The sequence below is a fragment of the Anomaloglossus baeobatrachus genome, chromosome 1, assembly GCF_048569485.1.
Source record: "Anomaloglossus baeobatrachus isolate aAnoBae1 chromosome 1, aAnoBae1.hap1, whole genome shotgun sequence".
In the NCBI taxonomy this organism is placed as follows: Eukaryota; Metazoa; Chordata; class Amphibia; order Anura; family Aromobatidae; genus Anomaloglossus; species Anomaloglossus baeobatrachus.
In genome coordinates this window covers 743071965-743093396 of record NC_134353.1, presented here as the reverse complement: position 1 = coordinate 743093396, position 21432 = coordinate 743071965, and the positions used below count along the sequence as shown (strand labels likewise).

Here is a 21432-nt window from a genome sequence, read left to right as displayed (position 1 = left end):
CTGGACAAGATCATCTCTGAGGCTACGGGGGGCAAAAGTACCTTCCTTCCCCAACGGAAGATCCCCCGCGCCCCTCCAAAACGGCGGGCCTTTCCCTTTCGCCCCTTTCGGCAATTTTCTACCAACACACGTCGGGAGCGGTCCCCAGCACGTCAGGAGAGACGGAAGCCCTCCTTTAAGGCAACACCACACTGGCGTTCCTGGCGTTTCCGTGGCCAGCAGTCCAAGCCCTCAAGCTCCAGATTCAACAGATTCTCCTCCGCATGACTGGGCTCCCGTCCCCGGATCCTCATCCAGGGTTGGCGGTCGTCTCCGCATGTTCTGAAGCGCGTGGCTTTCCGTGATAGACGATGCCTGGGTCCGAGACATCGTCTCTCACGGCTACAAGATAGAGTTTTCTTCTCTCCCATGCTCACGCTTCGTCAAGTCCAAACCTCCCAAGGATCCCTCGCTCACCAAGGGTTTTTTCGCGGCCATCCAGTCCATGCGAGACTCTGGGGTCATCATCCCCGTCCCCCCTCAAGACAGATTTCGGGGTTTTTATTCAAACCTCTTCGTTGTCCCGAAGAAGAATGGCACAGTCTGTCCCATTCTGGATTTCAAGCGCCTCAACAGGCGGGTCCGTCTCCGGTGATTCCGCATGGAGTCTCTGCGCTCAGTGATAGCATCCATGGAACCCAGGGAGTTCCTATGTTCGGTGGACATCCAGGACGCCTATCTCCACATCCCGATCTTTCCAGCTCATCAGAGATCCTTACGCTTCGTGGTTCAGGAGCAACACTTTCAATTCACAGCTCTCCCATTCGGGCTCTCGACAGCTCCCAGAGTCTTCACCAAGGTGATGGCAACTGTCATGGCTATTCTTCGGACCCGGGGAATTCTAGCCATCCCGTACCTGGACGACATTTTGATCAAGGCTCCCTCGGCGTCGGAGTGCCGCGACAGTCTCAACATCATTCTGGATACTCTAACCCGTCTCGGCTGGTTGATCAACAGACCAAAGTCATCTCTGATCCTGGCTCAACGCATCTCATTCCTCGGCATGATCTTCGATACCACGCAGGCGAGGGTTCTTCTGCCCAGGGACAAGCTCTCAGCTGTCCTCAGGGGGATTTGGAAGCTCCAACGCGCACCCCATTGCTCTCTTCGGTACTGCATGAGCATTCTCGGGAAGATGGTGGCGTCAATGGATGCGGTGCCCTACAGTCAATTCCATACTCTCCCTCTTCAGGGTCTCCTTCTAGCAACATGGGACAAGTCTCTTCACTCCCTGGATCGGCCAATTGCGCTCCCTCCTCGACTCAGAGTCATTGGAATGGTGGAAACGCTCTCCCCTCACCCTCCAAGGGAGATCATTTCCTCCCCTTCGATGGAAGGTCATCACGACAGACGCCAGCGTGCTAGGCTGGGGAGCCACGTTCCAGGACCTCACAGTTCAGGGTCGCTGGAACGAGCCGGAAACCAAGCTTCCCATCAACATCTTGGAACTCGGGTCAGTTCACCTAGCTCTCTTTCATTGGAAGTCCCTGCTTCGTGGACACCCAGTTCGGGTACAGTCCGACAATGCAACCACTGTGGCCTACATAAACCATCAGGGCGGAACACGCAGCCATGCGGCGATGAGGGAGGTATCTCTAATCCTCGACTGGGCCGAACAGAACATCCCAGCGATCTCGGCGGTCCACATCCCGGGCGTGGACAATTGGGCTGCCGACTTCCTCAGCCGAGAAGGACTCAACGCGGGAGAGTGGTCCCTCAATCCCAGAATCTTCCAGCAGATCTGCTCCAGGTGGGGGACCCCCGACGTGGATCTCCTGGCCTCCAGGTGGAATCACAAGGTGCCCCAGTTTGTCTCCAGAGCAAGAGACCCACTGGCGCTCGCAACGGACGCCCTAGCGATCCCCTGGTCGCAGTTCTCTCTGCCGTACCTCTTTCCTCCGCTTCCGCTTATCCCCAAGCTAGTCAAGAAGATCAAAGCGGAAGGAGTTCCGGTGATTCTCGTGGCCCCAGATTGGTCCCGTCGCCCGTGGTACGCAGAGCTCGTGCACCTTCTCGCCGACGCTCCGTGGAGACTTCCAGACGTCCCGAACCTTCTCACTCAGGGACCTTTTCTTCACCAGAATACACAGTCGCTCAATTTAACGGCATGGCTGTTGAAGCCACAGTACTAACTTCCTCGGGATTCTCAGAAAGGGTCGTCCAGACAATGATTAAAGCACGGAAGCCTTCCTCTTCCCGCATCTACCACCGTACGTGGAAGGCCTATTTCCGCTGGTGCGAGGCTAACCAGGTCACAGCCATGACCTTCTCCTTGCCAATTCTGTTGTCCTTCCTGTAGTCTGGGCTGGATGCTGGGTTAGCACTCAGCTCTCTCAAGGGGCAAGTGTCTGCTCTTTCCATTCTCTTTCAAAAGAGGATTGCCTCTCGCTCACAGGTTCACACATTCATTCAGGGGGCTGCTCATTCGGTGCCCCCCGTTCAGCCTCCGGTGGAGCCCTGGGACCTCAACCTGGTTCTGTCTGTTCTCCAGCATTCCCCCTTCGAACCTATGCAGGAGGTGTCTCTAACGTTCCTCTCTTGGAAGGTCGCCTTCTTAGTTGCCATCACGTCAATCAGGCGGGTATCTGAACTAGCGGCGCTTTCCTGCCGCTCTCCTTATCTTGTCTTCCACCAGGATAAGGTAGTCCTCCGTCCGGTACCGTCCTTTCTGCCCAAGGTGGTCTCCTCTTTCCATCTTAACGAGGACATTGTTCTTCCCTCCTTTTGTCCGAACCCTTCGCACCCTCGTGAGGTTCTTCTCCACAAGCTGGACTTGGTCAGAGATCTCCGTCTGTACATTTCCAGGACGGCTCAATTCAGACGGTCGGATTCCCTCTTTGTGCTTCCGTCCGGCCCGCGCAGAGGCCTACCTGCCTCCACGTCCTCCATTGTGCGATGGATTCGCTCTGCCGTACTGGAAGCCTACTGGGTAAGAGGGAGAACGCGCCCACTCAGGATTACGGCCCATTCCACCAGGGCGGTGGGAGCCTCGTGGGCGGTCTGCCACCACGCTCCAGCGTCGCAGCTTTGCAAAGCGGAAACCTGGTCTTCGCTCCACACTTTCACAAAGTTCTACAGGGTCCACACTTTCGCATCCTCCGATACGAGCCTCGGTAGACGAGTTCTGCAGGCTGCAGTGGACCGAGGTGAGCCCTGAGAGTAACATTAGACCCACCCGTGGGACTGCTTTAGGACGTCCCATGGTCTCTGTGTCCCCCAATGAAGCGATAAAGAAAAGTAGATTTTGGGTACTCACTGTAAAATCTTTCTTGGAGCCTTCATTGGGGGACACAGCACCCGCCCTTGTGTTGGACATATGTTACTGTTCAATGTTACTGTTGAATATTGAGTTTGATGTTCACTTCTGTAAGATTGTTCGTTCTTTACTGTTGTCTCCTATTGCTTTCTCACTAGCTGAGGAACAATTGCCAGTTGGTGGGTGTATACTGCATAAGAGGAGTTTTCTTTTTCGCTCCTAATTGGGAGACCCAGACAGTGGGTGTATAGCTACTGCCTCTGGAGGCCGCACAAAGAACTACACTTAAAAGTGTAAGGCCCCTCCCCTTCTGGCTATACACCCTCCCGTAGGAGTACAGATTCCTCAGTTTTAGCTTTGTGCGCAAGGAGGTCAGACACGCACGCATAGCTCCATTGTTTTTAGTCAGCAGCAGCTGCTGACTATGTCGGATGGAAGAAAAGAGGGTCTATACAGACTCCCAGCATGCTCCCTTCTCACCCCACTTATGTCGGAGGTGTTTGTAAGGTTGAGGTACCCATTGCGGGTACGGCGGCAGGAGCCCACATGCTGATTCCTTCCCCATCCCTTTTTACAGGGCTCTGGGTGAAGTGGGATTTACCGGTCTCCAGGCACAGAGACCGTGCTCCATCTACAGCCCCTGGAGAAGATGCTGGATGGAGCGGAGTACATCAGGGACATGGCCCTGCTTCCTCAAGGTACTCTGTGTCCCCGTGTATCTGGCGCTCACACCGCAGCATGCTGGGTGTTGTAGTGCGCCGGGGGACATCAGCGCTGCGGCGCCTGTGCCATAGCCTCATTCAGCTTTGCTGAAGCAGGCACATTTATGGGAATAGGCCGCGCCGGCCGCTGGGACTGCGGCGCGGCTGGCACTTGTAGTGCGCCGGGGACTTCAGCGCGGCCTGCGCTTTTACGGCGGCCGTGCTGATAACTACAGTCCCCGGCTTTTGCGGCCTGCTTCCTTTCGTTCCCGCCCCCAGACCTGCCAGTCAGGAGAGGGGCGGGACGCTGCCCACGCTAGAACTCGGTCGCGCCGGCCGCTTGAACAGCGGCGCGGCTGGCACTTGCGGTGCGCCGGGGACTTCAGCGCGGCCCGCGCTTTTACGGCGGCCGCGCTGATAACTCGAGTCCCCGGCTTTTGCGGCCTGCGTTCGTTCGTTCCCGCCCACAGACCTGCCAGTCAGGAGAGGGGCGGGACGCTGGCCAGTGCATCAGCGCTGAGGGCTGGAGTCGTTTTTACATACTCCAGCCCTCACAGTCAGCACAGAGGGGACACTGTTCCCGCACTTTTGTTTGGGAACTCCCACGGACCGCCCCTCTCCACAGAAGCCTGCAGCCATTCTTGCTGACACGCTGAGCTGCAGAGGGGAGCCGGGGAGACCCAGACAAGGCATTCTGCAGCCTCTTACCCGCTGTTCAGCGGGCGGTAAGCAGCCCAGTGGGCTCACCCCCTCTTGTGCTCGTAGTATCCTTAGTATTTTGTGGCTACAAATACTTGGTATTGCATAGCGCTGGTCGCCCTTTGGCTATAGACTCTCTCACATGCAGAGAGCCAGCAGCATGTCGCCCGTAAAACGCAAGGGTGCCAAGGCACAGACATTGTATGCTTCCTGCACCGCATGTGGGACTTTTCTACCGGCAGGCTCCACGGACCCCCATTGTGTGCAGTGCTCGGCCCCTGCGGCGCTTGCACAGTCGGGACCTCTGCTGGACGTGTCCCAGGGTGTACCACCTGTGAATGCCGTCCAGGTGACAGGGACTGAGTTTGCAGCTTTTGCTGACAGAATGTCTCTCACTATGTCACAAATTCTTGACACATTGCGAGCTAGGCCTGTACTTCAGACCACGGACACTGTGCATGTATTGCCCCCTGGTCCCCCTCAGCTCCTAGCTCCGGGACGGGCATCTACACCTCAGGGTGAAGACTCTGACTCGGACGATGGCCCCGGGCAGCCTAAGCGGGCTCGTTATGACGGGCCTTCACATTCATCTCAATGGTCTGGATCCCAGCGGGATGAATCTATGGGTGATGAGGCGGACTTAACTGATCAGGATTCTGATCCTGGGACCGCTCTCAATCTAGATACACCAGATGGTGACGCCATAGTTAATGATCTTATATTTAACATCAATAAGATGTTGAATATTTCCCCACCAGCTCCTCCTGTAGAGGAGTCAGCTTCGCAGCACGAGAGAATCCATTTCAGATACCCTAAGCGTACATTAAGCACTTTTCTGGACCACGCTGACTTCAGAGACGCAATCCAGAAACCCCACGCTTATCCTGAAAGGCGTTTTCCTAAACGACTTAAAGATACACGCTACCCTTTTCCCTCTGAAGTGGTCAAGGGTTGGACCCAGTGTCCAAAAGTGGATCCTCCAATTTCCAGGCTTGCAGCCAGATCCTTGGTTGCTGTTGAAGATGGAGCGGCACTTAAAGATGCCACTGACAGGCAGATGGAGCTCTGGCTGAAATCCATCTATGAAGCGATTGGAGCGTCATTAGCGCCTTCTTTTGCGGCCGTATGGGCACTCCAAGCTATCACGGCCGGGCTTGCGCGAGTCGACTCAGTCACACGTGCATTTGCCCCGCAGGTAGCACCATTGACCTCGCAAATGGCGGCATTCGCGTCGTACGCGATTAATGCTGTTCTTGACGCTACAAGCCGCACGGCAGTGGCGTCAGCCAACTCAGTTGTTTTGCGTAGGGCTCTGTGGTTGAGACATTGGAAAGCAGATTCTCATTCCAAGAAGTGCTTAACCAATTTGCCTTTTTCTCGTGACCGATTGTTTGGAGAGCGTTTGGATGAAATCATGAAACACTCCAAGGGTAAGGACTCTTCCTTACCGCAACACAGACAAAACAAGCCCCAACAGAGGAGGGGTCAGTCTGGTTATCGGTCCTTTCGAGGACAGGGCAGGTCCCAATTCGCCTCGTCAAAAAAGACTCAAAAGGACCAGAGACGTTCAAATTCTTGGAGGTCTCAGTCACGCCCAAAAAGACCAGCCGGAGGAACCGTTGCCAAAACGACGTCCTCCTGACTTGCGGTCTCCGATGCCCACACCCGCGGTCGGTGGGAGGCTGTCCCACTTTGGCGACATTTGGCTAGCAAATGTCAAAGACCGTTGGGTGAGAGATATTCTATCTCACGGGTACAGGATAGAGTTCGGTTCTCGTCCGCCAACTCGTTTCTTCAGAACTTCTCAACCACCAGACCGAGCCGATGCTCTGTTGCAGGCGGTGGCCGCTCTAAAGGCGGAAGGAGTGGTGACCTCCGTCCCTCTTCAGGAACAGGGTCACGGTTTTTACTCCAATCTGTTTGTGGTCCCAAAAAAGGACGGATCGTATCGTCCCGTCCTGGATCTGAAGTTGCTCAACAGACACGTAAAAGTCAGGAGGTTCCGGATGGAATCCCTACGCTCCGTCATAGCCTCAATGTCTCAGGGAGATTTTCTAGCATCAATAGACATCAAAGATGCGTATCTCCACGTGCCGATTGCACCAGAGCATCAGCGTTTCCTACGTTTCGTCATACACGACGAGCACCTACAGTTCGTAGCGTTACCCTTCGGTCTGGCAACAGCCCCCCGGGTCTTCACCAAAGTCATGGCAGCAGTAGTAGCTGTTCTGCACTCGCATGGTCACTCGGTCATCCCGTACCTAGACGACCTGCTTATAAAGGCATCCTCTCAAGAAGCATGCCAACACAGTCTGAAGGTGGCGCTAGACACTCTCCAGACTTTCGGGTGGATTATCAACTTTCCAAAGTCTCATCTAACCCCGACCCAATCTCTGACTTATCTTGGCATGGAGTTTCATACTCTATCAGCGATAGTGAGGCTTCCACTGGACAAGCAGTGCTCGCTACGGACTGGAGTGCAATCTCTCCTTCAGAGCCAGTCGCATTCACTGAGGCGCCTCATGCATTTCCTAGGAAAGATGGTAGCAGCAATGGAGGCAGTCCCGTTCGCGCAGTTTCATCTGCGCCCTCTCCAATGGGACATTCTGCGCCAATGGGATGGGAAATCGACGTCCCTCGACAGGACTGTCTCCCTCTCTCAGACTGCCAAGGACTCTCTACGTTGGTGGCTTCTCCCCAACTCATTGTCACAGGGAAAGTCGTTCCTTCCCCCGTCCTGGGCAGTGGTCACGACAGATGCGAGCCTATCAGGGTGGGGAGCGGTGTTTCTCCACCACAGGGCTCAGGGGACGTGGACTCAGGAAGAGTCCACCTTGCAGATCAATGTTCTGGAAATCAGAGCAATCTATCTTGCCCTGCGTGCCTTCCAACAATGGCTGGAAGGCAAGCAGATTCGGATTCAGTCGGACAATTCCACGGCGGTGGCGTACATCAACCACCAAGGGGGAACACGCAGTCGCCAAGCTTTTCAAGAAGTCCAGCGGATTTTGACGTGGGTGGAGAGCAGAGCGTCCACCATATCTGCAGTTCACATCCCAGGCGTGGAAAACTGGGAAGCAGACTTTCTCAGTCGCCAGGGCATGGACGCAGGAGAATGGTCCCTTCACCCGGACGTGTTTCAACAGATCTGTTGCCGCTGGGGGTCGCCGGACGTCGATCTGATGGCGTCACGGCACAACAACAAGGTCCCAGTTTTCATGGCACGGTCTCACGATCACCGAGCGCTGGCGGCAGACGCGTTGGTTCAGGATTGGTCGCAATTCCGACTCCCCTATGTGTTCCCACCTCTAGCATTGTTACCCAGAGTTCTCCGGAAAATCAAGTCCGACTGCCAGCGAGCCATACTCGTCGCTCCAAATTGGCCAAGAAGGTCGTGGTACCCGGATCTGTGGCATCTCACGGTAGGCCAACCGTGGGCACTACCAGACCGTCCAGATCTGCTGTCTCAAGGGCCGTTTTTCCATCTGAATTCTGCGGCCCTGAACCTGACTGTGTGGCCATTGAGTCCTGGATCCTAGCGGCCTCAGGTTTATCTCAGGGAGTTGTTGCCACAATGAGACAGGCTAGAAAACCATCCTCAGCTAAGATCTATCACAGGACGTGGAAGATATTCTTAGCGTGGTGCTTGGCTCAAGGGTTTTCTCCCTGGCCATTTGCATTGCCAATTTTTCTTTCCTTCCTGCAGTCTGGGTTGGAAAAGGGTTTGTCCCTTAGCTCGCTTAAGGGTCAAGTCTCCGCGTTATCCGTATTCTTTCAGAAGCGCTTGGCACAGCTTTCTAAAGTACGCACGTTTCTCCAAGGAGTTTGTCATATCGTTCCTCCTTACAGACGGCCATTGGAACCCTGGGATCTGAACAAGGTTCTCCTTGCTCTTCAAAAGCCGCCTTTCGAGCCTTTGAAAGAGGTTCCCCTTTCTCGGCTTTCACAAAAGGTAGTTTTTCTTGTAGCGGTCACGTCTCTTCGAAGAGTGTCCGAGCTGGCGGCGTTATCTTGCAAATCTCCCTTCCTGGTATTTCACCAAGACAAGGTAGTACTGCGTCCAATTCCAGAGTTTTCTCCCAAGGTGGTTTCTTCCTTTCATCTCAATCAGGATATCACTTTGCCATCTTTGTGTCCGCATCCAGTTCACCAATTTGAAAAGGGTTTACATCTGTTGGACCTGGTGAGAGCACTCAGGATTTACATTTCTCGCACGGCGCCTCTACGCCGTTCGGATGCGCTCTTTGTCCTAGTCGCTGGTCAGCATAAGGGATCGCAAGCTTCCAAATCCACCCTGGCGCGGTGGATCAAGGAACCAATTCTTCACACATACCGTTCTGCTGGGCTTCAGATTCCATCTGGACTGAAGGCCCATTCTACCAGAGCCGTTGGTGCGTCCTGGGCGTTGAGGCATCAGGCTACGGCTCAGCAAGTGTGCCAGGCGGCTACCTGGTCGAGTCTGCACACGTTTACCAAACACTATCAAGTGCATACCTACGCTTCGGCAGACGCCAGCCTAGGTAGACAGGTCCTTCAGGCGGCGGTGGCCCACCTGTAGGAAGAGGCTGTATGACAGCCCGTTCATGTGGTATCTTTTTACCCACCCAGGGACTGCTTTTGGACGTCCCACTGTCTGGGTCTCCCAATTAGGAGCGAAAAAGAAGAAGGGAATTTTGTTTACTTACCGTAAATTCCTTTTCTTCTAGCTCCAATTGGGAGACCCAGCACCCGCCCTATCTGTTTTTAGGGTTTCGTTTTTTTCGGGTGCACATGTTGTTCACGTTGTTTCTTAAGTTCTCCGATCTAGTTATCGGATTGAATTTGTTTTTGAAACTGTTATTGGCTTTCCTCCTTCTTGCTTTGGTACTAAAACTGAGGAATCTGTACTCCTACGGGAGGGTGTATAGCCAGAAGGGGAGGGGCCTTACACTTTTAAGTGTAGTTCTTTGTACGGCCTCCAGAGGCAGTAGCTATACACCCACTGTCTGGGTCTCCCAATTGGAGCTAGAAGAAAAGGAATTTACGGTAAGTAAACAAAATTCCCTTCTTCCTTGTTTTGCTTAGTGTCGCCTCCTAGTGGCAGCAGCATACAACCCATGGTCTCTGTGTCCCCCAATGAAGGCTCCAAGAAAGAGGTTTTACGGTGAGTACCCAAAATCTACTTTTTTTTTTGTCACACTTAGGAAAGAAAAACACAAAACACGTCTGATACATAAAAAGTAACTGCTAAGGAAAGAAAACAAAACAGTTGTACAGACTACACCTTTAGACTCAGCTAAGAAAAAAGATTGCAGCAGTAGTGCAGGCAAACAGAAGGCCTTTTTGGAAATTTCTGTTCCCAATCAATTTATTGCCATTTTCTTTATTCCAAAACAGATACAAAAATGTAAACCAATCCTTTGACATGTGAACATAGCCTTACCTTATCATCCATATGTGTGTTTTGCCCTAGTATTCATCAATGCTCTGTTTTATGTTATTTAAGATGACCTCCGCCAAAAGACTATAGAAAACAATGAGCAGAGGGAAGAGATCATTCGTCTCAAGCAAGAAAGTGCATACTCGCAGGCTGAGCTGGTGTTTGCAGGTGAGTAACACTTAATTACTTTGCTGTTGTTCACTCTGAACAAGAACTAGCAATCACCTCCGTGACATGAATGGCGTTTACATTGTGTGTAAATTCTATGACAGCGGAAAGAGAGAAACGGAAAGATCAGCTCCTTCAGCTAGCAAAATCAAAGCAGGATAGAACAAATGGAGAACTGCAGAACCTACGACAGGTAAGTGCTAATTATGCTTTGTAAATGTTTTGTTTTTAATAGTTTGAGTTAGCCTTAAAGGGGTTGTCTAAAGTGTGTTTTTTTTTTTTTTGTTTTTTTTTTTTTTTTTAAACTATATTGTGAATATTGAATAACTGCAGCTGTCACCTATCTGTAGAGCCAGAACAGGATGTATCGCTTTGGATTGTGTACATTCTGTTCAGATCTTACAGACGTGATCACTGCGGTCAATCAATGGTTTCTGTGCTAGTGATTGGCTGGAACTGTCACATGCCTGTCAGGCCAGGAGTGGGAACTTGAGCAGTGCTGGAAAAGGAACTTTTGAGGAGCAATAAGATTAAGTTTACTTTGTTTCACCCTTAAAGGGATTCTGTCAGGATGTTCTTGCTGTGTAATCTGAAGCCAGCATGCTGTAGGAGTTTTAACATGCAGATTACAGCCAGCCATTGCGATGTTAGTCTAAGCCTCATAGCTTTATCATTAGTGGGTCTGCGCAGCACGTGAGCAGTAGTCTGACTTAAAGGGAAGGTGTCGTCCAAAAAAAAAATTTCAATAACTAAAAAAATGTAAAGTATTAATGTTTTGTTTAAATATGATTATTTGTTTTTAATTGAGCAAAATTTAAAAAAAAATTTAAAAGTTTGATATTTTCCACTGTTAAACACTAGGGGGAGCAGCTTCTGAAATCCTACAGAAATCCCACTGTAGAAATAGCCTGGATTACAGCTGCAGTAAAGTGGGCAGAATCTGCTCTGCTGTGTGTGATGTCACTGCCCCCTCCCAACCTGGGTGTTTCCAAGGGATAACAGAATGAAATGTAGGATCACAGGTGACCAGAAATGTCTAAAGTGTCACAGCTCAGCAGACAGTATCACACAGGATAGGATTAGATACACAGCTCAGCAGACAGTATCACGCAGGATAGGGTTAGATACAGCTCAGCAGACAGTATCACGCAGGATAGGGTTAGATACAGCTCAGCAGACAGTATCACGCAGGATAGGGTTAGATACAGCTCAGCAGACAGTATCACGCAGGATAGGGTTAGATACAGCTCAAATTCTCAGAAAAAGAATATCTTTAGCGGGTACCAAACTCAGCTATTATGTCAGATTTAACCTGCTTTTTCAATTTATATTAACATTTTTCTTTTTATTTATATCTCTTTAAAAATCTTCACACAAAGACAAACAAGAATACATATACAGTGAAAATTTAAAAAGGGTGTCTGGATCACTATACTTTAGACACTTGAGGGATGGAAGGTATGGGGAAAAATGCACGCCTCCTTTTGAAAAATCAATAATACTCGAGGGGAACCAATCAATTAGAAATGTCCTTATTATTACCCTCACAAGGACTATCCCTACCTGTCAATGGAGTACATCCTTATTTATACGATGCCCCCATTCCTCGGCGGCTTACCCTTGTGTGTCCCTTCTCTCTCCCTCTCAATTAATACAAAAACAAGTCTCTATAGTGATGAAGACCACCTAAATCTCCGGCACCCAGTGCATCTAGTACATATACAGTGACATTAGTACCTATTATGGACTATCCCTCCATCTCATTCCTGCCTGGCCAATGGAGCACACCCTTATTTTTCGGGTGCCCCCACTCCTCGGCGGCTAGCCCTAAATTCGGCCCTTACAATCCTAGTTGAGGGAATAACATACGGTCATGAAAAAATTCAAAAATGACATTTATTTACTTATGCTAATGTTCTTTCCAGAAATCTCAAAGGTGCCTAGAGAATATTCAATGTCTTATATCATAATTTTAAAGGTCTAGTCTCTACAAATGAAAAAGACCACCTAACTTTCTGGCACCCAGTGCATATAAATACATACAATTTGTACCCAGTATGAACTTTCCCTCCGTCTCTCTCCTTCCTGGCCAATGGAGTACACCCTTAGTTTTTCGGTGTCCCCACTCCTCGGCGGCTAGCCCTGAGTTTGGCCCTCACAGTCCTAATTGAAATAATGCCAAATGGTCATTAGAAATTTCCATTATATTCAGCAATGAGATAAATCACTTATCTGGGGATCTCCAAGGTGCCTAGAGAATATTCAATTTCTTATGTCATGATTCCTTTTAAGGTCTGATCTCAACGCGTTTCACTCCATACATATCACTGACGGAGCTCATCAGGAGATTTTTCCTTTTCAAATTGGCCTAGTAGCCTTGGATGTTGCAGCATCCAGACATCAAATGGTATGACCATTTGATGTCTGGAGGCTGCAACATCCAAGGCTACTAGATGGAAACTCCTAATGGAAATTTCTAATGACCATTTGGCAATATTTCAATTAGGACTGTGAGGGCCAAACTCAGGGCTAGCCGCCGAGGAGTGGGGGCACCGAAAAACTAAGGGTGTACTCCATTGGCCAGGAAGGAGAGAGACGGAGGGAAAGTTCATACTGGGTACAAATTGTATGTATTTATATGCACTGGGTGCCAGAAAGTTAGGTGGTCTTTTCATTTGTAGAGACTAGACCTTTAAAATTATGATATAAGACATTGAATATTCTCTAGGCACCTTTGAGATTTCTGGAAAGAACATTAGCATAAGTAAATAAATGTCATTTTTGAATTTTTTCATGACCGTATGTTATTCCCTCAACTAGGATTGTAAGGGCCGAATTTAGGGCTAGCCGCCGAGGAGTGGGGGCACCCGAAAAATAAGGGTGTGCTCCATTGGCCAGGCAGGAATGAGATGGAGGGATAGTCCATAATAGGTACTAATGTCACTGTATATGTACTAGATGCACTGGGTGCCGGAGATTTAGGTGGTCTTCATCACTATAGAGACTTGTTTTTGTATTAATTGAGAGGGAGAGAGAAGGGACACACAAGGGTAAGCCGCCGAGGAATGGGGGCATCGTATAAATAAGGATGTACTCCATTGACAGGTAGGGATAGTCCTTGTGAGGGTAATAATAAGGACATTTCTAATTGATTGGTTCCCCTCGAGTATTATTGATTTTTCAAAAGGAGGCGTGCATTTTTCCCCATACCTTCCATCCCTCAAGTGTCTAAAGTATAGTGATCCAGACACCCTTTTTAAATTTTCACTGTATATGTATTCTTGTTTGTCTTTGTGTGAAGATTTTTAAAGAGATATAAATAAAAAGAAAAATGTTAATATAAATTGAAAAAGCAGGTTAAATCTGACAAATTAGATACAGCTCAGCAGACAGTATCACACAGGATAGGATTAGATACATGGCTCAGCAGACAGTATCACACAGGATAGGATTAGATACACAGCTCAGCAGACAGTATCACGCAGGATAGGGTTAGATACAGCTCAGCAGACAGTATCACGCAGGATAGGGTTAGATACAGCTCAGCAGACAGTATCACACAGGATAGGATTAGATACATGGCTCAGCAGACGGTATCACACAGGATTAGATACACAGCTCAGCAGACAGTATCACACAGAGGATTAGATACACAGCTCAGCAGACAGTATCGCGCAGGACAGGATTAGATGCACGGCTCAGCAGACAGTACCACACAGGAGAGGATTAGAGACATGGCTCAGCAGACAGTATCACACAGGAGAGTATTAGATACATGGCTCAGCAGACAGTTTCACACACAGGTTAGGATTAGGGTGTCATTGGAGACTGTAGTAGCAGCAGCGGGGGAGGGGCGCCAGTAATCACACACTGCTCTGCATGCACGACCGCAGCAGCTGCAGCAAGGAGAGTGGAGGGGGTGTCATTGGAGCATTGGAGACGGTAACAGCGGCGGTGGTGGGGGGAGGGGCACCGGTACTCACATGCTCTGCATGCACACGCACACACAGCTCTGCTGCATGCATGCCGGCAGCGGCAGGGGGAGAGCGGGGCTGGGTAGAGCGGGGGGAGGGTGTGTCATTGGAAATGGTAACAGCGGGGGGATGGGAGGGGAGGCGGCTCGGTGCCCCGTACGTACACATCCCGGCGGTTGACGGGTAAAGTGGAGCAAACGGCATGGCTGTGAGCTCCACAATGATGGCGCTGATCTCCTCCCTCTGCTGTGATCTGGACAGCCCAGGGGGCTGCCATAAAGGAGGTGAGTAACTGTCGTTACAAACACCAAATCCAAGATGGCAGCCCCCAGTGCCTTCAGTAATATTAGAATTTAATAAAAACTAAATAAGCAATGATTTTAATTTTGTATAAAAAATACTTGATTTAATAATCACTATTATTAATACAAAAATAAAAAAAACGCGACACCCTTCATTTAGCCCCCTCTTTGATTAGCAGCTTCTGTCTATGGAAATGTGCACTGAAAGCCATGGGGGGGGTTGGGGCAGCTCCCAGAGCTCTGCTACATGTTAAAAATAATACCTTTCACTGTGTCAGAACAGCGGCACTCAGTAATCTAAGTGATACAACGTTTGATTCAGAATCTCTTTGCCTACATCATGCTGCTCTCACATGAGGTAGCAAAACTCACTGACAAATTCCCTTTAAGCATTCTGCCATACGTTTTTATCATTAAGAAAATGTTTTGGTATTTTAACAGTTTGTGACAATCAATATAAAAAAAAATGCCTGAAGTTCCACATGCTTGCATACAGTGGACTGAATGATCCCACTATGCCAACCAGTTAAGAGAAGTACAGATTAAAAGACAGGACATGCTTTCTAAGGCTATGTGTGCACGTTGCGTATTTGCATGCAGTTACGCTGCGATCTGCACCGCATTGTAACTGCATGCGTCCTGCGTCCCCAGCATAATCTATGAAGATTATGCAGGAGCCGTGCGCACGTGGCGTATTAGAGCGCAGCGCTTCGGCTGCTGCCCGAAGCGCGCGTTCTAAGAAGTGACATGTCACTTCTTTCCTGCGCTCTGCATGCAGTCCCCGCACTGTCTATGGGAGGGGCTGCACTCAGAGCACATGAAATCGGCTTTTTTTTTCATTACGGACTTTTCTGCAGCGATTTGAAGCGCACGTGTGCTGTTCAAATTGCTGCAGAAATTTCTGCAGGGACAGAACGCTACGTGCGCACATAGCCTTAGGCCTCTTTCACATGTCCGTGTTTCCGGTACGTGTGACGTCTGTTTTCAAACGTACCGGAGACACGAACACATGTAGACCCATTAAATTCAATGGGTTTGCGCACAAGTGCTCCACACGGCGACATGTCAGTTTTTCTCCGGCAGCACGGGTGTTACACAGACCGCAAACTGATGTGATTTGTGTGACATCTTTGTGACACATATCGGAGAAAACACAGGTGCCATAAAAATAAAGAATTTTTAGACTTGCCTATCTCCTGTGCTGCTGTCTCTGTCTTCTCTTGTTTCCGGGCCACTCATTATGCTCATTGCATATTCACTGCACTCACCGCGGACTTGGAAGTAACAGCAGCACTGGGGACAGGAAAGTATACCAGCTCATGCTGTTCGTGTGCTATCCGGATGTCACACAGAAAGCATAGGGACAGCACACGTAGAACACACACACACATGAGACACACACACACACACACACACACACACACACACACACACACACACACACACACACCTACCTACCTTCACCACGGACTGTGAAGCACGTGTGTTTTACGCTGACGTGTGAAAGAGGCCTAATGGCCACATCTATTGGAGTTTTGGGCAGCTGATTAATGATCAGAACTTAGAGGTATTCCCATCTCAAAGTTCCTATCCCAATATGTAGTAATGTATTATTATTACACCTATTACATATTGGGATAGGATCTTGGAGATGGGAATAACCCTTTAATTGCTGCTGCAGAAAGTTGACTAGTTGGTGACTGAGCAGAAATGGTGTAGAACTGATAAGGTAAGTTACGCATTCTGGGCCTTGTGTAAAATTAAAAAAAAAAATAATTATGTATTGATACTGTGGTTCTCCTATTAGAGAAATAAATAAAGCGAACGTATTTTGTGTATAGGATGCATAGGCTTATGCTCGGTGTCAGCAGTGTGGGCAAGAAAGCTGTACTGTTTAGTGTGTCACTTATTGCCCCCTCAACAGATATACATGAAGCAGCAGCTCGACCTTCAATTTCTTCACTTAACGTTGGAGAGTTCCTGTGACAAAGCAAATAAGCAAGTGGATGTCAGGTAAATCCCGCACCCAGATGAGAGCGCGAAGACAGAATGTACAGTAGCATATGTACCTCTTAGTAAAGTAGAATATTAATATATATTTGTTTTAGAAATTATTCCATTCCATTTATAACCCCAGTTGTAAAACATCCTTTAAAGAGTAACCGCCGTTTTCATTTTATGTCATAAACCAATAGTACACATGAACATAAGCCGCCTTGTAATATATCTTATTAGACAAATTTGCTTCTTTCTCTGCCAGAATTGATCAGTCATTATCAAACTTCTCAAATTCTCAATGTATTCGGTGAAGACTTTCCCATTACTGAGGAGATGGCAGCTGGTGCTGATGAGATTCTATGATGGGAGGAGCTAGAGGGAGGAGGGGCGGAGCTCTGTCTCTAGCTCCTCCCTTTGCCTTCTCCTATCATCATAGACTCTCATCAGTAACAGCTGCCATCTCCTATCTCAGGAATTGGAAAGTTTTCACTGAATACAGATTTTACCTCAGAATTGAGAAGTGTGATAATGACTGATCAATTTTGGCAGAGAAAAAAACAAGGTTGTCTTATAAAATATATTGTAAAGTTGCTTATTTTCATGTGTATTATTGGTTTATGGAACAAAAATTAAAACGACAGTTACACTTTTTAAGTGTTGTTTAACCATATAAGTTATGTTGTAAATACAATTGAATTAATTCCAGTTTGGGGCTCCCTCTTGTGGTTAGTGCTGGTAGTGCAGTTGACTTGCTAAATGGGAACCAGACAGCTGAGGAGGATTGGCAATCGGGCCTTTTCGGATTGGGCCTATATAACTGAGTAGTTTGCTCCTGTTCCTTGCCGGTGCTCCATGTATCTTCTGTATGCTAAGGACATTCTGAAGCCAGCCCTTTTCTCTGTGTCTACCAGAACTCCTCTCAGATAAGTTGGTCTTTGTACCTCTGCTTATGGTTTCCACTTTCTTGTATTTTGCCTTTGTGGAGTTCTTTGGTGGAGTTGAATTTTTCCTTGCTGGGAGTTTCTGTGTACCTTGCTCCATGTTCTGCAATGTATTGTGTTTTGTCATGCTTGGTACAGACCCTCCTATACATGGGTGTTTTTCTTGGATCCCAGTAACACCAGAGTACTGACTTTTGCGGGGGATAGCCTGTGTAGGCTCAGTATTTTTCCATATCAGGCGTGCTGGAATTTAGTAGGGTTTTTACGGCTGCAGTCAGTGCTCTTTCCTGTCCTTTCCTCTGCAGATAGTTTAGGCCTCATCTTTGCTGAATCTGTTCTCTAGCTACGTATTGTGTTTTCCTATATCACCGTAGTCTTTACATGTGGGGGGCTATCTATATCTTTGGGGACTGCTCCGAGGCAGATTAGCTTTTCAATATTTCTCTCTGTAAGAACATTTAGTTCTTCGGCTGTGTCGAGGCGACTAGGTCATCGTAGGCATGCCCCACGGCTACTTCTAGTTGTGTGTCAGTATTAGGTCTGCAGTCTGTTAAGGTTCCAGCCACTCTGGTTATTTTTTGGGTTTCCGAGTTTTTGCCCTTTTTCTGATCCTCCTCGGTCACTGAATCATAACAAAGTTAATTATCTATTCATACAATGGGTCATCAATAGCAGATTGCTGAGGTCCGGATACTTAGCATCTCCATCGATGAGCTGTAATATGGAGTAGCTGAGGCCGGATATAAACACTCTGAACATAGGTACTAAACACAACTCCAATTATTGTGTTGCCAGCTACTACTACAACATATCCTTGGTACAGAAATAGCAACTGTGCTACAGTGGCTGGCAACAAGCTGTAGTGGCTGCTACTTTTTGAATGGAGCCACGCACTGCCATACCAAATTACAGCTGATCGGTGAGCGTAGGGTGTTGTATCACCAGTCATAGCCATTTCAGACACTTTTATTTGACGAAGCATTGAAATTGCTGTTTTTAGCTGTTCTGAATTGACCAGCCAATCACAGCGATCGCTAATGTGGGGGAGGGGAAAAACAAATGAGGAGCTACAGAGACCTGAGATTCCTATGACGTAAATGCATGTCAGATTGCAGGAACTCCTTCCCGTTCTTAACGTACAGGTATGTCATATGTTCGGAAAGGGTTAAAAAGGATCTGCCATCAAATATTTCATCTTCAACTGGACACGATATAATTGTGACTGCAGAGCCGAATAAGCGTTTTTTTGTGGTTAGTTTGTTTTTATTTCGCCTCTCTGTTCCAGAGATATTAGCAGTTAAAGTATTTGGCACTTAAACAGTTAATTTTTGTTTTAATCCAAGTGGGTTTTACCATAGATTTCACTGGGGGTGTGTATTTCTATCTCTTTTTAACGTTGAACAATCATAAACCGGCAGCAATGCACTGGGGAAAGTAATACACAACACCCACTATTGCATTGACGTACTGTACATTTTGCTCTCCCTCTGTAGGATGACGACGTGCTTGGGCACAGCAGAACCGAGTGTGATTGAGTGACAGCGTTCAGCTTTCATCTCTGATATTCAGTATTGCAGACATTGAGTCTCTGAAAGTGTTTGTTAGGGTATGTGCCCACGATCAGAACTCACTGCATCCTGGACACAGCGGCTCCTGACCTGAGGATCCGCGAGTCTCCTCTGTGGGAGACCGCAGCTGATTGTACCCACTGTCAGGGATCAGTGCGCTGCAGTGTTTTCCCTACGGACGACACATGTGAATCCACAGCAAACATTTGACATGCTGTGGTCTGGAGAGAGGCACCGCAGGTCAGTGTTTGCTGTGGAAAAAACAAGCACAGTGGGCACGGGATTTCTAGAAATCCCATCCACTGTGCTTGTACTGTACAGCGCAGTGTTTTGGACGCAGCTGAAGCATGCTCTGTCCAAAACACTGCAAACACTAATCGTGGGCATGCACCCTAATGAGACTGCCAGAGTTGAACGCTGAAAGTTGTTAGTTAATCACCCTCAGGTCTGCTGTGCTCCAGAATGTCAGCACTGCAGTGGGAATAGTAGACTTTGTCACTGCTACCGTATTGTGTGTTTCTTTTCTCCCTGTTGCTGCCCGCTTATGATTGGTCAGTGTCAGGAAGAAGTAACTCCCCCCCCCAGTGAAATCTCACTGTAAATGCCCACTGGACTTATTTTTTCTTAACTGTTTAAGTGCCAAATACTTTGCTAATATCTCCACAACAAAGACAAAATTAAAAAAAGTTTCATCTGCTCTGCATCATCCATTATATTGTGTGTCCACTTCAACATGAACATTTTTGTGAAAGGCCCTCTTTAAAGGAAACCTGTAAGGTCCCCTCTGCCCTCCAATGCAGCAGCATTGCCAGCTGTATAACTAAATTCCTTCCCTAAATCGCCCCGTGTAATGTTATTTACTTAATTTAATTTAAAAAAAGAACATTTATAAGGTCCGTTTTCCCTATGCTAATTAGGATTTTGACTAGTCAATGTGGCATTGTTGTCCCAGACTAGTTGGTCCTTTTTCCATAGCATCACGCCCCTGTGGGTGTGATAACATAACTTCCACGAGCCAGCACCCCCACCAGCTCCTGGAAATCTCGGGCATGCGTGCAGCTATGTTCACTCACATTGAGCCTCTGAAGCCGGGTGTACGCATCCCAGCTTCAGAGAGATGCACTGTGAATGATTGGAAGAATGGCTTCTGCATTTCCGATCATGTGCAGTGCGCCTCACTGAAGCCGGGACACGTACACCATGCTTCTGAGGCCCACTGATGATGCAGAAATAAGTTGCGTGCATACGCAAGATTTCCAGGAGCTGTGATGACGTCGGCTCATGGAAATCATGTTTTCACGCCCACACTAGTGAGTTAACATAGAAAGAGGGCCGACTAGTCTAGGGAAACAACGCCCCTTCAACTAGTCACAGGCTTAGGGACATAGGGACAGCGCACTTTCTAAATGCTTTTTTTAAGCATTGATTTTAGTGAATAGCATTATACAGACCTGGTTAGGGAGGGAACTTTGGCATACATATATGAATGCTGCTGGGTTAGAGGGAATAAGGGACTGACTGGTTCCCTTTAAATGTTATCAGTGCATTTATCATGTCTTTAACATAGTGATTTGCAAATAGTTTGGTAGCAGTTTTGCTTCCCAAAATTGTGTGACTTGATGACAAAATCGTTCCGTTGACCTCTCAAGTTAACTTTCTTTTCACGTTACTTTCTGAAATTTGTAATGAACAGTAGGTGCTACACATTCATACATCACATCATGTATCACCTTTCTATTCTAGCTGTGGTGCATCAGATATCATTTTGGATTCTGGTGAAAATGATGTATTAGTAGCAGACCACCAGAGTCCACCTTTATGCATAGAGGACCTGAATATGCCTTTAATGCAGTCAACCTTGAAAAGTGCAGACGCTCTCAGACACCAGGTCAGTGCCTTCACCTAACAAAAACTAAAACTGAATTATTGCGCTTTGTAATCCTCAGCTGGCCATGCACTATGGAGTGGGGTCTTTGTGTTTGCCCCATGTTGCTTGTCCTCTCAGGTAGAAAACATTAGAATTGAGTGGCTTTTATATCCACTTTCTAAAACTCCTTGATCCCGTAGCCGAGAAAGCTGGAGGAAATTGAACAGCTCCCAATGTACATTAGATGCGCTCAAGATTTCGAGGGGGTATGTGCAAGACTGTTGTAGTCCTGATGTTATGTATGTTGCCAGTTAATGACGTATTTATTATCTTACTGATATCATTTATCTGCTCTTTAAGTTATTGTTTACTGACGTGGTTGATAAACAGGCTCTTGATATGGTCACACGCAATAAAATCTCTGAGTTATACTAGATATACATTTATTACATTTTTCAATTACCGTATTTTTCGGACCATAAGACGCACTTTTTTCCCTC

At 48.0% G+C, this 21432-nt stretch overlaps 1 protein-coding gene across 5 annotated transcripts in view; it reads left to right on the top strand.

The window, feature by feature from the left end:
* The window catches only part of CCDC62 (coiled-coil domain containing 62), a 125083-nt gene that overhangs the window by 62657 nt on the left and 40994 nt on the right, over positions 1–21432 (top strand). For all 5 annotated transcript variants that reach the window (XR_012725272.1, XM_075323055.1, XM_075323033.1 and 2 more), the window contains exons 7-10: positions 10181–10282; positions 10387–10475; positions 16483–16571; positions 20809–20953. Coding sequence is in view for 4 of the 5 variants with exons in the window: in XM_075323055.1 (XP_075179170.1) it covers positions 10181–10282; positions 10387–10475; positions 16483–16571; positions 20809–20953 (425 nt within the window). In the remaining variant the exon portion in view is untranslated. The remainder of the gene's footprint in view (positions 1–10180; positions 10283–10386; positions 10476–16482; positions 16572–20808; positions 20954–21432) is intronic.